The sequence below is a fragment of the Glarea lozoyensis genome (assembly GCF_000409485.1).
Source record: "Glarea lozoyensis ATCC 20868 chromosome Unknown GLAREA6, whole genome shotgun sequence".
Lineage (NCBI taxonomy): Eukaryota > Fungi > Ascomycota > Leotiomycetes > Helotiales > Helotiaceae > Glarea > Glarea lozoyensis.
The window spans coordinates 2301701-2317188 of NW_007361001.1; the positions used below are offsets into that span (position 1 = coordinate 2301701).

At 46.5% G+C, this 15488-nt stretch overlaps 5 protein-coding genes across 5 annotated transcripts; 2 read left to right on the forward strand and 3 right to left on the reverse strand.

Annotated features, from left to right (window-relative positions):
* Positions 1-2810: 2810 nt before the first annotated feature.
* On the reverse strand, positions 2811-3536 carry GLAREA_03086 (RING/U-box; the record flags this gene model as incomplete). Its single annotated transcript, XM_008088171.1, has 1 exon — positions 2811-3536. One exon carries the CDS (start codon positions 3534-3536, stop codon positions 2811-2813), a length of 726 nt encoding a protein of 241 aa, XP_008086362.1.
* A 1199-nt stretch (positions 3537-4735) lies between these two features.
* Positions 4736-5152, forward strand: GLAREA_03087 (uncharacterized protein; the record flags this gene model as incomplete). The annotated part of the gene is made up of 1 exon (XM_008088172.1): positions 4736-5152. One exon carries the CDS (start codon positions 4736-4738, stop codon positions 5150-5152), a length of 417 nt encoding a protein of 138 aa, XP_008086363.1.
* A 1202-nt stretch (positions 5153-6354) lies between these two features.
* GLAREA_03088 (PLP-dependent transferase) lies at positions 6355-8394 on the reverse strand (the record flags this gene model as incomplete). Its single annotated transcript, XM_008088173.1, has 1 exon — positions 6355-8394. One exon carries the CDS (start codon positions 8392-8394, stop codon positions 6355-6357), a length of 2040 nt encoding a protein of 679 aa, XP_008086364.1.
* A 2616-nt stretch (positions 8395-11010) lies between these two features.
* GLAREA_03089 (Acetyl-CoA synthetase-like protein) lies at positions 11011-13610 on the forward strand (the record flags this gene model as incomplete). Its single annotated transcript, XM_008088174.1, has 4 exons — positions 11011-11328; positions 11666-12249; positions 12305-13426; positions 13499-13610. 4 exons carry the CDS (start codon positions 11011-11013, stop codon positions 13608-13610), a joined length of 2136 nt encoding a protein of 711 aa, XP_008086365.1.
* Positions 13611-14131: 521 nt separating this feature from the next.
* Positions 14132-15374, reverse strand: GLAREA_03090 (uncharacterized protein; the record flags this gene model as incomplete). The annotated part of the gene is made up of 5 exons (XM_008088175.1): positions 14132-14245; positions 14318-14520; positions 14570-14630; positions 14875-15038; positions 15170-15374. The coding sequence occupies 5 exons, from the start codon at positions 15372-15374 to the stop codon at positions 14132-14134; spliced, it is 747 nt and encodes a 248-aa protein (XP_008086366.1).
* Positions 15375-15488: the final 114 nt, after the last annotated feature.

A 15488-nucleotide genomic window follows, 5' to 3' on the forward strand; every position in this document is an offset into this window, starting at 1 on the left:
ATTTACTGCCTCTCTTTGGCTCGAAGGACAGTTCTATCCTGCATGGTTTGTCTACCCCACATATGGTGTGCAGGACAACCCCTCTATCCTACCCCTCATACGTCGATCTTTCCCTCTTCAACCATTTCCCAGCCAGATTAACTCCATACATTTGGTTGACGGGTGCAGGGAATTACACAAGTGGAATAAAGGAATGTTACGTCTACACCTATTCATCGGAATTTTCTAGATGCGCCAATCTTGTGCTCATGCCTTTTCCATGGTCGTTCGGGTGTACTGTAGCACTGACATATAACGTTATCACGACTATCAAACCGGGCGCAGTCAATCAAGACGCATCTTGTAAATTCTACACGAAGCCGCCTATCATGTACGACATTCCTTGCACTTGTGGTCGTACGGATCCGAGGTGGCTGCATGGCTATCTTTCATTCTCGCTTGTGCGTTATTTCCAAACCCACTCACCGGGTGACCGAGATACCATATTCGGCACAAGTGGTTATACATCACGTTTGATATAACAGGGTTTGAAATATGGTTTCCAATGGTCCCACAAGCATAATAAGCATATTGCGAGGCCGATCAATTGATAGTCTTATAGGCGAACGGGTCCAGAGCAGAGCCGCATTCTTTTCAAAATTGTCCTCCAGGCAAGAATTGCTTTTCCCAACCTAGCTATCATATGCCCTGATGCTAGTTGTGATTTTGGTCGCCCAAAGGCGCCAGGAGGCATACTGAGGTTGAGCTCATCATTTTGAATGTAGTTTCTTTTTCCACAGATACACGTCATTACTCTACGACGTGATAAGGCTGTCGTTTCAGCTAAGCTAATGGTGTACCGACCGCGAGTCGAAGATGGCAGACGACTGAGCCTTGTCCACCATTCCTCAGTCAATTTCTGTTTTCTGGCTGCCTTGGTGTAACGCAACTCTTCCACTTTCCTTTTGCTTCTTAGACAGTCAAGCCCTACCGACCAAGTGGTTATTCTTTTTGCAATCTCAATCTGGCAGCTCGATCGCCTGCTTTTTCCAGCTCATTGGGAGCTCTAATCTAGACGAAGGTAGGTTTCGTTGATCAACCAGGGTGTAATGGTTGTTTTCCCCGGTTTCAAAAGATGGACACACCAGAGCTGGGCGACCAACGCCCAAGCCGGGCGTGAAGAGATCACCTCTACCTTTATATTTCCAAACGCGATTAATTGCTACCCAAACTATGTTATGTATTGCTGCCCAATTTGCTGTTTCTCTGAAATTTTTTGTCTGATGGTCCATGATATGATGATTTGCGCTGTTAATTGATACCATTTCAAGTCGTAACGAGCGAGGTCTGTCAAACCTCAGAAGCCTCAGCCTTATCCACGTTACACACGCAAGAGAATAGCGCTTTCACGTACCAACAATATCAAGTCACAGTTTGCCATTGATTGAACGTTGTCCTACTTTGTCGCGATAGAAGCTATAGCGTTATGCTTGCAGCGATTCTACCAAGGCAACAATTATATTGACAGAATTATTTTTAATTAGCTGTGTGTCCAAACTCATGCTATTAATTATGGGCTGAAGAACAATCATTCGGTTCAGTACAACACCTCTACTCCATGAGTAGTAATTCCCTGGAATTTGAAATATCACATTAGGAGAAAAGGGCGCCAGACATGTTGATATCCTTCAAATTCTTGTTCTTTCTCGTGAGAAACGGGACTTGTCGAATTTAAACCTTAATGTGCTCAGGACAATAAGGAGGTCACATTACGCATAGACTCTCCTGGGTAAAGTTTTGACAATTCAGTTACCAAAATGAGTGTAGATAAGTTTGATAGTTCTCTTGAACTCTTGACACCATGATCAGAAAACAACCTTGAGACTTATAAGCTTCTACTACTTTCACGGAAGGTAACGTGTGCAACACTTGTCTTTCCAGGAGCAAATCATGTATATTGATTAGGCCTTAGTCAGGATGTCGACTGATGGATCTGAAAAAGATCACGAGTGACAAACCAAAAATAAGCGAGAAATTTCCTGGCTCCTGATCCACAACGCAGACCCCCTTGAGCAGGCAACAACCACCTAGTATTTTAGAGTAAAAACGTACTGGACGAGAGCTCGGTATTGTATCGTGGTTCACGTTCCTTTACTTTACTTGAGATGTCTAGCTCTATTGACCTCCCATCGAGGCGCAGTCGTCCCCGTCCATCATGCAAAAATAGTCAAAGGACAAAATTGCAAAACATACAACAGCAGGTATTCGCTGGTGGTCACCCACCCAACTACTAATCTGCCGATCTGAAGCTTGTGTATGGCAGAGCGGACGGGATGCCCAATTCTCTTCAGTCTGTGGTCGTATGTAGCAAAAATGGTAGAAAAATGATTTAAGATTGACGGATTTTGGTTGAGAGATCTTAAGCGAGAAGTACGTTTGGGGATAGCGTTGTTCCCAAGGATTCTATCACATAGAGTGCTGGAAGTCGTTGTAGAGATTCATATATCGATAGGGGTGATTATGTCGTTACGTGGTATTTAATTCGGGAAATTGGGACATAGTTCTGTTGAGGTTGCAATCATTGATGGATTGATGCCACGCGACTTTGAAAACTGCTTTGTGGTTTTGTTTCCCTATTTCAGATGTAGTCGTAGCTTACTTCAATTGATCGGATGGTTTATTTAAAAGTCACTGAAGTATCAATTCAGTCAAGTCAAGTTAATTTTGTCGGATTATCTAAGGGTTACTGGAGTATGAGTTGAATTCAGTCAAGTTGAATTGAGTTTGAGCAAGTTACGTTACTCAGCTCTACTCAACTCACTTAGCCTTTTCTATAGATCTCTTCTAGCGTCAGCTGCTCTAGGAAAACCATATGCGAGGTTGATCTTAATGTGTTGTAGTCTCCGGTAAACTATTCTGACACGTCCTTCCTCGTCTGAGTTGTCTCGCTCAGGAACACCACGTATCCTAAGCAATTCTTCCAGATACAGACAATCAGATGATTTCAGCTGGTATCTGATCCCTGGTTGCGCAGCATCTCCTTGCAAAGTGCTGTCGAGATAATGCGTCACTGCTACCTCCAGAATAGAGACTTTGACTTTAGGTTGGCTTAACAACTGCTGTAAAAACTTTCTTTTGATGGCTTCGATTTCCTTTCGGGCAAAGTCGTTCCAACGTGCTTTCGATTCCTCCTCTGTAAGTGATATCCCATAGACCATATCGCTCGCAGTTCTCGTGTCAATAAATTCAAGTTCGCAAGTCAGTACCCCGTCTTTTAGCTTCTCGTAGGTGAGAAGCTCAACGATACCGCGGTACATAGGACAGTGTTTTGCACTATAACTCCCCACGCTTGCGAAAAATGTGATTATGCATGTGTAGCAGTATTCGTGGCGGCATGGCCATATTGTAGTTGACGTCTCTATGGTTTCGTGGCAGATAGGGCACATCTTTTCTTCATTTGTGGTATCTGGTACATTTGTAGCCACATTGGTTGAGCTCTCTTCGGTGTTGTTTTTCGCGCTCTCCCCTACTTTCGCGTCTGTAGATAAATTTGACATTTTTGCTTGGAATTGATACTTCAATTTTTGGATGTGTAGGATTTAGGATCTGAACTAGACTCATAGACTTTAGTGGACAGAGTTGGATTATATACTTCACTTCTGGATTAAACTGTTTTGACGATTCGTAGAATGAACAGCTACAGGAAAAGTTTCAAAGAAAAAATACCCAACCAAGTTTCACTCCAATAAACGTTACCGTATCTGGCAACCTCTTGATGCGTCGCCCAGCAGTTTTTTCCCCATTAATAACAATGTTTTTGAAATAGTTGTTGCATGTTGGTTTGATTCTGGGATATATCGTTTACGAATATTGTAGCTCACGCTACTCCAGAAACATGATTGTACACGATTGTACCCATGTTGGATTCATCTCGAGGTGATAAAGGAATTTCTCATATGATAACCGTACTTTTGGAATTTCCTTTATTGGGCTCCTGAAAAAATCTCTGTTTGAATTGTGCATTGTCGGTCACTAAGTCGTCAATAAGTTGTGGAAATATCCACGTACTCTCATGAACTCAATACTTTCAAGCAGAACACCTGATTTTCCTTGTTCGTGCCAGCTTTTCTCTGTTACAAATTTACTTTTCATAAAGACCTTCAATTCCAAACCCTTTGTTCCATTCTGACAACAAGTCAGGAAACACCAAACAAAGCCGAACCGAACAGAGGAACACGAACTTCTGTTTTGGAAAAACAAGAAAATCTTACTACCTCTAATACAGACTCCTTTTCCTTGGGATATACCATACAAGAAGTTCTCTCCACAAGAGACTTTCAAGTCCTTGCCTAGATTGGATCCGAATACTTCAGGAAGTATCAGTCCAAATCTACTCAGCAAGAGTATTGTATAGAAGCCATGGGTACCATTGTCAGTGACGTATGCACGAATGACTTGCCAATGCCAAAACAAATAGAACAAGACTCGCAACCGAAATCTGAGGGTGGCGAGGAATGTTCAATATGTTATGGGACACGAGAACTTTGGTGTATCACCTACCCCTGCGAACACATGTTCTGTTGGGAATGCATTCAATTATGGCTCAAAGCCGGCGGATCACAATGTCCTCTCTGCCGAGCAGTCATCAAACAAGTTATCCAGAAACGATGATAAAACCGACGGGGATGCACATCTGAATATGGTGATACATTCGGAGGTGCCGTAGGAAGACGAAGATACTACGGTCATCGTGTCTATGGATGAGGAGGCTTATGCAGAAAACTCCCGTCAGTTCTTCGCTTGGATGAAAGAGCTGGGTCCTGACTGGGCGCTTACGACTAACGATAGGCTTCCATTAGAGACAGCGTATGCTCGGGTTGTTGCACGCATGCTATACCTGGGTCATGTTGCTAAAAAGAGATTTGTAGATATACCCCCAATAGACGTTGCTTCCGAGGTATGGGATCTGATGGATCATCTTGAGGAAATGCCAGGATATGGACAGCTTAGAACAGATGGGGAAGATCGCACTTTGTGGATAGATATGCTGGTATTACATAAGAGAGCAATGGATCAGGATCATCTTGACGAACTCTATCACGAGAGTCTAGAGAAGCCGGAACCGGAGGTAGATTATGAAGATGAAGTGGATCCGGGGGAGTTGTGGTACTGAGAGTATCGCTTACCAGAAGGTTCATGATCTAACCCATTGTACTCCCATATCATTGCTCATTCCATTTCCTACTAAAGTAGCGCTATTTGAGGCCATATTGCCGCTTTTGAATTCAAATGAACGAAGGAATTAACTTACCAACCTCTCTACTGTACAACCTCTCTATTTTACAATCTCTATCAATGAAATCTCTATCAATGAACTCTCTCCCTATCCATGTCCTAACCTAATTTATCAACCGTATAATTCTCGATGAAAATATATCCAGTAGTTAAAGCCTCTTGAGGCAGCCTACTGTAAATGTAATCATGATTCCCCAGAAACTGTAATAGCACTGTTTCAGCCCGAGCAGTCCAACTCATTATGGAGTCTAGCAAAGAACACCCACCCACCGCAACCTCCAAAAGCCATCCAAACGCCGTTGCCCTCTCAGGACTTCTCAAGAGACAATAGGACCAGTCACAAGAAACTTTACACCATTCAAGATTCAAGCGGAGGGCAAAGACAATAGAGCAAGACCAGTCTTCTCATTCATCAACTATCTAATCGAAACCCTCTTTCAAGTTTCCACCCCCAACGCATCCATCATCAACCACCACACTCATACCACAACCATAAACTTCATCCTATATATACAGTACAACACCATCCATAACCCCGATACACCTTTCTAATCATTCCGTTCCACCGCACACTTCATCCCATCCATCACTCCATGCTTTAACTTTCGCATTAAAATATTAATAATTACCCATCCACCATCCCGCCCATTCCAAATCACTCGTGTTGTACTCCATTCTTCCAAGCGAGTGTGGGGAAAGGTATGGTGAAAAACGAGACATCGACTAGAAGCGCGAGCTCCAAAGTGATGCTCTCTATCAACGCCGATGACAATGCAAATTTGTGTGCAAAAGCCAGATTTAAAGCCTCCAATCAAACCAAACAAAAGATGCAAACATAATCGGATTCTTCAAGCCTTGAAACATCCCCGGGAAATATAAAAGAAGAGGCGACAACAGCAAAGGGTATCTCTTGAGCTTCTTGCGTCCGACATGAAAAACAGTTCAGGCGGCAAAACAGGTCGTGTACAGCTAAAAGGGCAACTCGATTTGCCCAACAAAGTTGGCAGTAGGTAGGCGGTATGGTGCGGTACCGATTTCGGGGACTGAAGACTGCCGGCTCAAGGGCCAATCAGAAACAGATTACCGAAGTGGCTGCTTAACATCTTGTACACCATTCGCGATGACCTCCCGTAATGTCCAACGAGGAGCTTGAACCACGCCTTGTAAGCCGTTGGCTTTCCTCCACTCATCCTCCATTTCTGGGGTAACTCCGTCAGGAAGATGTTCTGCTCCTCCAGCAACGCCGGTAGAGAATTTGAGCTGGAGAACATTGCCAATCTCGTCACATGCGGCGAGCAAACGGTCCATGTCGTCCTTGTTGTGAGCTGCGGAAACGCAGAATCGAGCGCGAGAAGAGATGAGTGGAGTGGCGGGGTATCCGACAATGACAACCGAAATCTTTCGACGAAGCATTTCATGTGAGAAAGCGGGCATCTTGGCGGGGTTGTATAATACGATTGGAATGATTGGCGAGTCGTCGTGACCGTAAACAATGAAACCGAGACGCTTCAATCCCAAACGAAGATATCGAGAGTTGAAAGCGATGCGCTGCAGACGCTCCTCGCCTTGGCCTGGGTTGATCTCACCCTGGATAATCTTGAGAGCGCTAAGAATTTGCATGAGAACTGGAGGGGTTGGGGATTCGCCGTAGATAGTGGCTGCGTTTGTAGATCGAAGTTTGTCGATAATGTGCTTCTCAGCAGCGACATATCCACCATTGGCACCGAAAGACTTGGTCAATGTACCCATGAGAATGTCAACCTCAGCAGGATCGATACCGAAGTAGTCACATACACCACGACCACGTGGGCCAAGAGCTCCAATTGAATGTGCTTCATCGACAAAGAGGTTGTACTTGTATCTCTTCTTGAGTTCCAAAAGACCGGGAAGATCGCACATTGTTCCTTCCATGGAGTAGAGGCCTTCAACGACGACCAAGATCTTTTTCCATGGTCGATGAGTACGTGGCTGACCTTGAGAGATGTTTTCACGTAGAATACGCTCCAAGTCTTCCATATCATTGTGCTTGAACGAGGTGATCATGGCTCCGGAGAGACGTGCTCCAATACGGATAGAGGCGTGGTTGAGTTCATCCGAAATAATCAAATCACCCTTTCCAACCAAGGCTGGGAACGAGGTGGCATTGGTTGAGAACCCCATCGAGAAGACCATGGCGGCGGGCTTTCCGACAAATTTGGCGATTCGCTCTTCGACCTCCAGGACCAAATCAGAAGTACCGGCATCAGCACGAGGGCTGGTAGCACTGATTCCGTACTTCTTAATGGTCTCCTCAACAGCATCCGCACAAGGTCCCTCGGATTGAGCAAAACCCAAGTAGTTGTAGGAACTCATGTTGAGAGTTTCTGTGTAAGTACCGGTGAATTGGTAGTTCTTGTTGAAATCATCCGTCTTGCGGTCGATCAAGGAAACATATCTACCAGGAACTCCAGTAATTGGTCTCGCGAAGCAGTCATCGATTCTCAACTTGAGTCGTCGTACGTAGAAATTGTCAAAGTCGCTGTTGAGCGCGGCGTAGCCATTGGCGGCCTTTAAGTGTCTGTAGTGGTCTGGTCTGAAACGCTTTCCAAAGAAGTCCCTAACGTGTCCGAATATAATGAGAATGAGATATGAGATGTAGGTTGTCAAAACGTAGTAGTATGGTGGCTCGTCTATGACCGGCTTTGAGAGCGCTCCACCCATGTGTTTGCTCACATATCGATGACTCTGGCTGCCAAGCGGGCCGAATTGAGCATCAATTCTTGCTTGTCTCTTTGCTTCCGCGAAGGAAGGTGGTTGGAACAGAGTGGTAGGAGGCTCATCCATGTTCGCCTCGCCAGCTTTCGCGGTGGATAGTGAAATTGTCGGTAATGAAAGAGAAGGAGCACTAATTTGTGGTGATGGGTTGTTGAGGAGGTACTGCTGTTGTGCTGCAACGGCAGCGAGAAGTGCCTCTTGTGCCGATTGCTGCTCTTTGCTCTTGGGCGAAGATGAGAAGAATTGAGTCAATCGGTTTCCCTTGGACGTCGACGGTCTTCGGGGAGAGACCTTGTCTGTTGGCGGTATGGCAACCGCACTTGTGGTAGAACTGGCAAAAGGGTTTCGTGGGAGTCTTTGAGGCATGTTGAACAATATCAAAATCTGCTGCTCAATGCAGGGAGGAAATGTCTGCTGGACTTGACCTCGAATATGTCTAATCGGGTCTAAGCAATGCTATACGAATATGCGATCGCGGTGGAGGGAAATATTCGACTGGCGTAACCAATGAGGCGCAGAGATGAATCGAGGAGGCAGCGGTGAGGTTGGGCTATTGAACCGTGGCGGACTGGGGCTGTGAGCAGAGAGACAAAGTCAGCAAGATATCCTCTTGTACACACTCGTCAATTGACGAAAAGTAAATTCGCAAAGGTTGTGGCAAATTGGACCATGCTGTACCCAAAGTTTTGTTTGGGCGATCAATGACAGCTGCAAAGCTGCCCGTCCAACTGCGGGAGCAAAGGCTTCGCATCAAGAGTATTCTTAGGGGAAAACGAGAGAATGTACATACCAAGAATGGATATCGAGCTGTGATCTTTCGAATTGCGACGTAGAAAGGATCTCACACTTGCAATCCCACGGCAGGCGCGTCTCTGATTTAGGGGAGAAATTGATTTCGACTTGACGACAGGCGGGTAAGTGGCACCACAGAAAAGCGGTTGCACTAATATCGGTCTTTTCTGCAAGCGTCGAATGAGCTTTGAAGGCAACCTTGAAGGAAATCCAGGTACGGAAGCTCACACCTACTCGAGTTATGCTGTCGCAACAAAGCGGTAGCAGGTCGAATTTGAGACAGAGGCAAGTTCGCAAGAGGAGGAGGGAGAGGAAGAAGAGATCAGGAGAAGGTGGTGGGAGCAGAGCAATTTTGATGGAGCTCTCGGAACGCCTGGGAGTTTGGCCCAACAGTCAGCACGGCGCGCGAGTGAGGGAGCACGGATGGCTGGACTGGGCGCTGGGGGGTGATGACGGGGGTGGTGGTGGGTGGGCTTGGTGCGATTAAGATTGCGATGCACGCAGATTGAGTCGGAAGGAGTCTGATGGACGGGGGAGCTTGACTTTCGGCGTTTACAGAACACCGGAGAGCTCGGAATGGGACGAGCAGAAGCATGCCATCGCGTGTCACGCAGGTTCTGCAGTTCTATCGCAAAGTCATCGCTTGACTCGATTGATCGTCGATTATTGCTTATCTCTTTGGTCCTCCTTTTCATCACAGCTCGCACCGTACGAATCATCGAGTTACACGGCCGCCAACATGTGTAAAACCCGTCTATGATTTGCATCTCCTCTCCCCTTTTGCAGCTGGTGCAGCAACGATCTCGCTGACTCGCACTCGGAACAAACCTCATGCCAGAATTGTCGTAGGCTCTCATTCGTTTCAGCCTCGCACCTCACCTCTCGGACTTTCGGCTTTGGTAATTGTCCAATGTGAAGCTCAGAAAACGGAAAGGGGCTGAAGCTTTGCTACCGAGGCGAATCAGCGGATAGGGCTGTTTCGAGAATCGAGATCGAGATCTCACCAGTCAGAATAACTCACAAGTATAATTTTTCATCTTAAGCACAATTTGACAGGCGGATGCAAGAAACGTGATCAGATTTTGGTTATGAAAAGCTTCACCCAAATTACCGTGATCAACATGAAACAAATGATTTGCTGAACCGCCAGATCGCCAGGAATTTTACGAAAGTCACAGCCTCGCCCTCGCAGGTCTCTCCTTGGTCGTTCCACACTCTCGTGGCTTTCTGCACTCTTGTCCTGTCGCCGGAACTCGATACGTGATAGCCTTTACCGATGCCACAAACGTTTCTATGATGGAGATGGATGTTGTCAATAACAACAAACTCTAGTTAAAGTGCAGTGCTAATGGAACTCAACCAGCAACTCCCGCGGCTGCTTGAAGAATGATCTCATCGGTCGTTAGTCAGTCGACTACTGTGCTGTACATAATTTTTCTGCATTACCTAGGCACCTACCCAGGTAAGCTTATGCAGGTCGAAAATCCATTTACTTCGAAGTAGCTTCCAGGTTCCTTCTGCTCACGTGGAAACGCGCTGTTCTCGGCATTGCGATTCTTCAGACCCTTCGAGACTGAGAACTAGACGCCGAGCGAACGCCTCGGCTTCGATCAAGAGAGGAAAGACAAAGTCCTGAGAATCAGGATTTTGAGGAATTTGTTTCAACGTCTAATCGAACCTCTCCTTTTCCATTTGGGTATGTTTTCAAGTCTAGCAATGAGTCTGGATGCGGTAAGAATAATTTTGATAAGCAGTGTGGTCAGACTCAGGCGACCATCAGCCAAGTGCCGTCAGTAATCAATGACTTTACGACCACTACCTCCGTTCCAACGGTTCCTTTACACTATCGTTCACAACGTCATTTAAATACCCTTTAAGGAGCGGCTTAGATCTACTGTATCGATTAGGCAAACAAACTACTCGACCCTCTGGCTGAAATCCCCATACTTCCAGAACTGTCAGAATCATGGTTGCCCTCCCAATCCGCTTCCGACACCAGCCATTGACCAATCACCTCCCCCCACTAAAACCTCGGGACGATTCCGCAACTTCCCCGCCACAAAAGTCCACCCTTTCAACCTCACGCCGATTTTAAGCTTATCCTCATACATAGTAATACACATATCTCCAATGACAATCCTCCCATCCGATCCGAGACTATTTCATCATATCCAAACCTCAGACGCCAGCATGGGCGACCCGATCCCGACACAACCGATTCAGTTATGGACGCATCCCGCGCCGGAAACTACCCAGATGTGGTTGTTCAAGGTAAGGGTGGAGAAGAAATATGATGTGAAGTTGGATGGATATCAGGGTTTGTATGATTGGTCGATTGAGAATGTGCCCGAGTTTTGGAGGGAGGTTGCTTTGTTTACGGGATTACATGCTGGGAGGAGGAAAGGGGAGGAGGATGCATCGGATGCGAAGAGGAGGAAGTTGGATATTGCGGAGAATGGGGAATATAGTGAGAAGAGGGGGCCGGCGAGTGAAGAGTTGTTCGACGAGGTGAGTGAGCATTTGTTCTGACACACGTGATGTTATCTTTTCTATATATCATTCCTACAAATTGCATCAAGTTACCTCTGCCGCGCAGGTTTCCTTCTATATTCTCGCTATTATTAGCGATTATTCTCGTCTTGCTGTATGATACGTATCCGTGATCAGATGAGCTCTACTTTACTTCACACTTTTGTAACATAACACAAATTCAATTTGCAATTTAACTGATGAACCATACATGTATCTAATGGATATTTCCCTCGCTCAGATACTTCTACCATCTGGAAACTAGCTGTCCACCTAGTTCTAATCATGCAAGCCAACATCATGCTAATTGCCTCAGGTACTCCTTAAAAATGCACCAATGTACCCTCGCCCAGATTTCTTTCCCAACATCGAACTCAACTTTGCCGAAAATCTTCTCTACCCTCTACATCCTGCTGGATCTGTCAAGGATGACGACCTTGCCATCATTTCAGTCACCGAGAATACTACAAACAAGGTGACGTGGAGTCAACTACGGAAACAGGTTGCGGAATGCCAGAGAGCTTTAAAACACCAAGGAATACTACCACTTGATCGTGTAGCTGGATTTATTGGCCACAACACAAACGCCGTGGTCGCGGCATTGGCCACCACCTCGCTCGGAGCTATCTGGACAGCAGTATCTCCTGATACCGGAGTAGGAGCTGTGCTGGATCGATTACAACAAATCGAACCTAAAGTTTTATTTGCAGATAATGCTTCTCTATATAACGGCAAGACTCATACGACAACGGAAAAGGTCAGAGAGATTGTAGCGGCATTGCCCAGATTGGAAGCACTGGTGGTCTTCGAGGCTATTCCTGGTACCGACATACAAGCACAAATCCCTTCTCTGAAACCACCCAATGGCTCTCCTTACAGTTATGATGAATTTCTTAGTCGGTAAGTCGAAACCACCACACTTGTACCAAGCCAATGTATACTAACCATTCTGCAGTTCCTCTTCATCAGAAGAACCAATACAATTCCCAAAATTCTCAGCAAGTCACCCGGCCTACATCCTCTACAGCAGCGGCACAACCGGAAAACCAAAATGTATCGTCCACTCCAGCGGTGGCACACTCATCCAACACAAGAAAGAGCACATCATCCACGGCGATGTCCTCCCTGGTGACCGCCTCTTCTACTTCACAACCACAACCTGGATGATGTGGCACTGGCTTATCTCAGGCCTCTCAGTCGGCGCAACGCTGATCCTCTACGACGGTTCTCCCTTCAACCCCCATGGTCCTCTCACCATGCCCAAACTAATCGACTCCCTCCGCATCAAACACTTCGGCACATCCGCCAAATACCTTAGCGTCCTCGAACAAAAGAACGTGTTCCCCAAAACCGCCGGCCTCGATTTAAGTACTCTCAAAACAATCTATAGTACCGGCTCCCCTCTCGCCCCCAGCACCTTCACCTACATCACCACCGCCTTCGGATCACACGTCCAAACTGCCTCCATCACCGGCGGCACAGACATCATCTCCCTCTTCGGCGCGCCCTGCCCCCTCACCCCCGTCTTCAGCGGCGAGATCCAGCAGAAAGGACTCGGCATGGCCATCCTCGCCTACACGCCCGACGGCCAGACCATCACGGACGGTACCCCAGGGGATTTAGTCTGCACGAAACCCTTCCCCAGCCAGCCCGTCACGTTCTACGGTCCATCCGGGGCGCAGAAATACAAAGAATCGTATTTTGAGACCTTCGAGGGGGCGTGGCATCATGGTGATTTCATCCGCTTTAATCCCGTCACGGGGGGGATGGTGATGTTAGGTCGTTCTGACGGGATTTTGAAACCGAGCGGTGTGCGTTTTGGCAGCGCGGAGATCTACAACGTTCTGCTTAAGTTCTTTGGGGCCGAGGTCGAAGACGCGTTGTGTATTGGCCGGAGGCGCGAAGGCGATGATGATGAGACCGTGGTGTTGTTTTTGAAGATGGTGGTTGGTGGAGCGCTGGATGAGGGGGTGAGAGAGAGGGTGAAGGCGGTAGTAAGGAAGGAGTTGAGCGCGAGACATGTGCCCGGGGTTGTGGTGGAGTGTGTGGAGATTCCGGTTACGACGAATGGGAAGAAGTGAGTTGCTCCTATTTCCTTTTTGTAGTTAAGCTTGAGGGTATGGGAATGAGGACAAGCTGACTTTTATAGGGTTGAGGTCGCCGTGAAACAGATTCTGTGCGGGATGAACGTTAAGACTAGTGCGAGTGTGGCGAACGCCGAGTGTTTGGAGTGGTATAGGGAGTGGGCTGCTAATAACTAGAGCGACATAGAGTGCTGTTGAGGTGAAGTACAAGAGGCATAGAAGGGGTAGAAAGATTTTCTTGGTAGAGAGCAATCTTACACGAAGGGTTTAAAAAATTTAGTAAGTTGATCATAAGGAATTTTGAGCGTCAGAAACATCGGTCTCGTCGGTGTCAAGATATACACCTCTGAAGGGCGATAATGAGATTCAAAGATAGACATGCCTTAGAATCACTTCAACGCAAAATTATGAGAGACATAAAATATCGCATCGTCTTTGATCATTAGACCGATGCTCCAGCAACCTAGCTCGAGTAGAGACACGTACGGGCACCTTCAAAGGACAACCATGAGCTTCAAAGATAGACACACTTCAGAAACACTCTAGCATAAGAAGTTCAATTACGCGACAATACTCTGACATTGTCATCATGAAACTCAACAAGCAAAAGTGGATATTCCCAAAACTCCTTTCCAAAGCACCTCAATCGCACCCGTTCAAAAAACCTAACACCCACCCATCGTCTGACTAAATCACACCTACCCCTTAAAAGGACATCCACCACCCTCACCTCCCATGGACAGCTTAACATCCGTCTCCTGATCCCCAGAACCAGGAATATAATGTCTAGCCATAAGATCATTTTGAATCCACTGCCAGCAACTCATTAGCCTCATTCCTAACCCCTTTCACACCCCCATTCCCACCCCAGATTTTTAACTCACAATAACTTTATTAACAGCCCTCAACACCCTCCCCTTCATCTCGAGGTCCACACCCTCCAGCCCAAGAACAGCGCCAATCACGATATCAGTCACGTAGCCCAGGAGCACAGACATGTGGATGTATGCGACGTGTAGTTCTGGACGGTTTTGCCGGTGTTTGAAGCCGGGGCGGCCGGTGTGGAGGATGCCAACATTGTTGAGGTCTGGGGTAGTTAGTTTGAGCGTTAAAAGGGGGGATAGAAGGGGACGTACAGGTCCAGAAGGAGGAGGTGGGGGATAAATCGGGGGTGCTGACGAGTCGGACGAGGTAGTTCTGGGTGGGTGTTAGTTTTCTGGTGCTTTTGGGGTTGGGGTTGTGATGTGAGTGAGAAGAATTGTGCAATAAGATAATGCTGAGTTAGGGAAATAGGAAAAACCAAGAGCCACTCTCATGTTTGAGTGAAGGTCTTTGACGTCCTTTCTGCAATATATCTGGATGCATGAATTGGGAACTCTCAGATAGTTTTCAAAAATCACTTTTCTATGAGACTAGGACTTGGAGATCCAAAGTGTGACACACTCGTCCCTCTCAAGCTCTTGTACTGAATAGAGAGAGGGAATCTGATTGGAGCAAGAAGTTGATTGGATCTTGCCTTCAAGAAATCCTTCCTCAAGGCGATCTGAGGATGCTCCATAGTCAATTCCTGCACATTTTTCACCGTTTCACCCTCATAATCTGTGTCTATTTTCAAAAGTGGTTAGCATCTGTTTGACTTGACGAGAATTGTTCCGGACTTTCGTAATCACTCTTCCAAACTACTCCGAGATGTGACAGCACTTCTCCTGTCATATTGAATATAAGAGAGTACTTACTCTTCGGCACAAATGCTTGAGCGGTGATATCGTAGCTTAATAGCTTAGTATACACAGCATCTAGAATTGTGGGTATCAGTGGAGCGATAAGTGGTTTGGCCGCAAGAAGTGCTTCTGTGTCCGAGGATGTGAGTGATAAAAAGGATGAAAGGTAGGCGATTCGCTCCGGAAGAGAATTCAGGGACGAGGCAGATATGTGTTCCATTGTGGATGTTGCTTTGCTGGAGGTGATATAAGACTCTGCTAGACGGGATGACTGAGTGATTTGGGAATGAGAAAGTGCAGATGAGGATGAGGATAATGATGATGATGATGATGA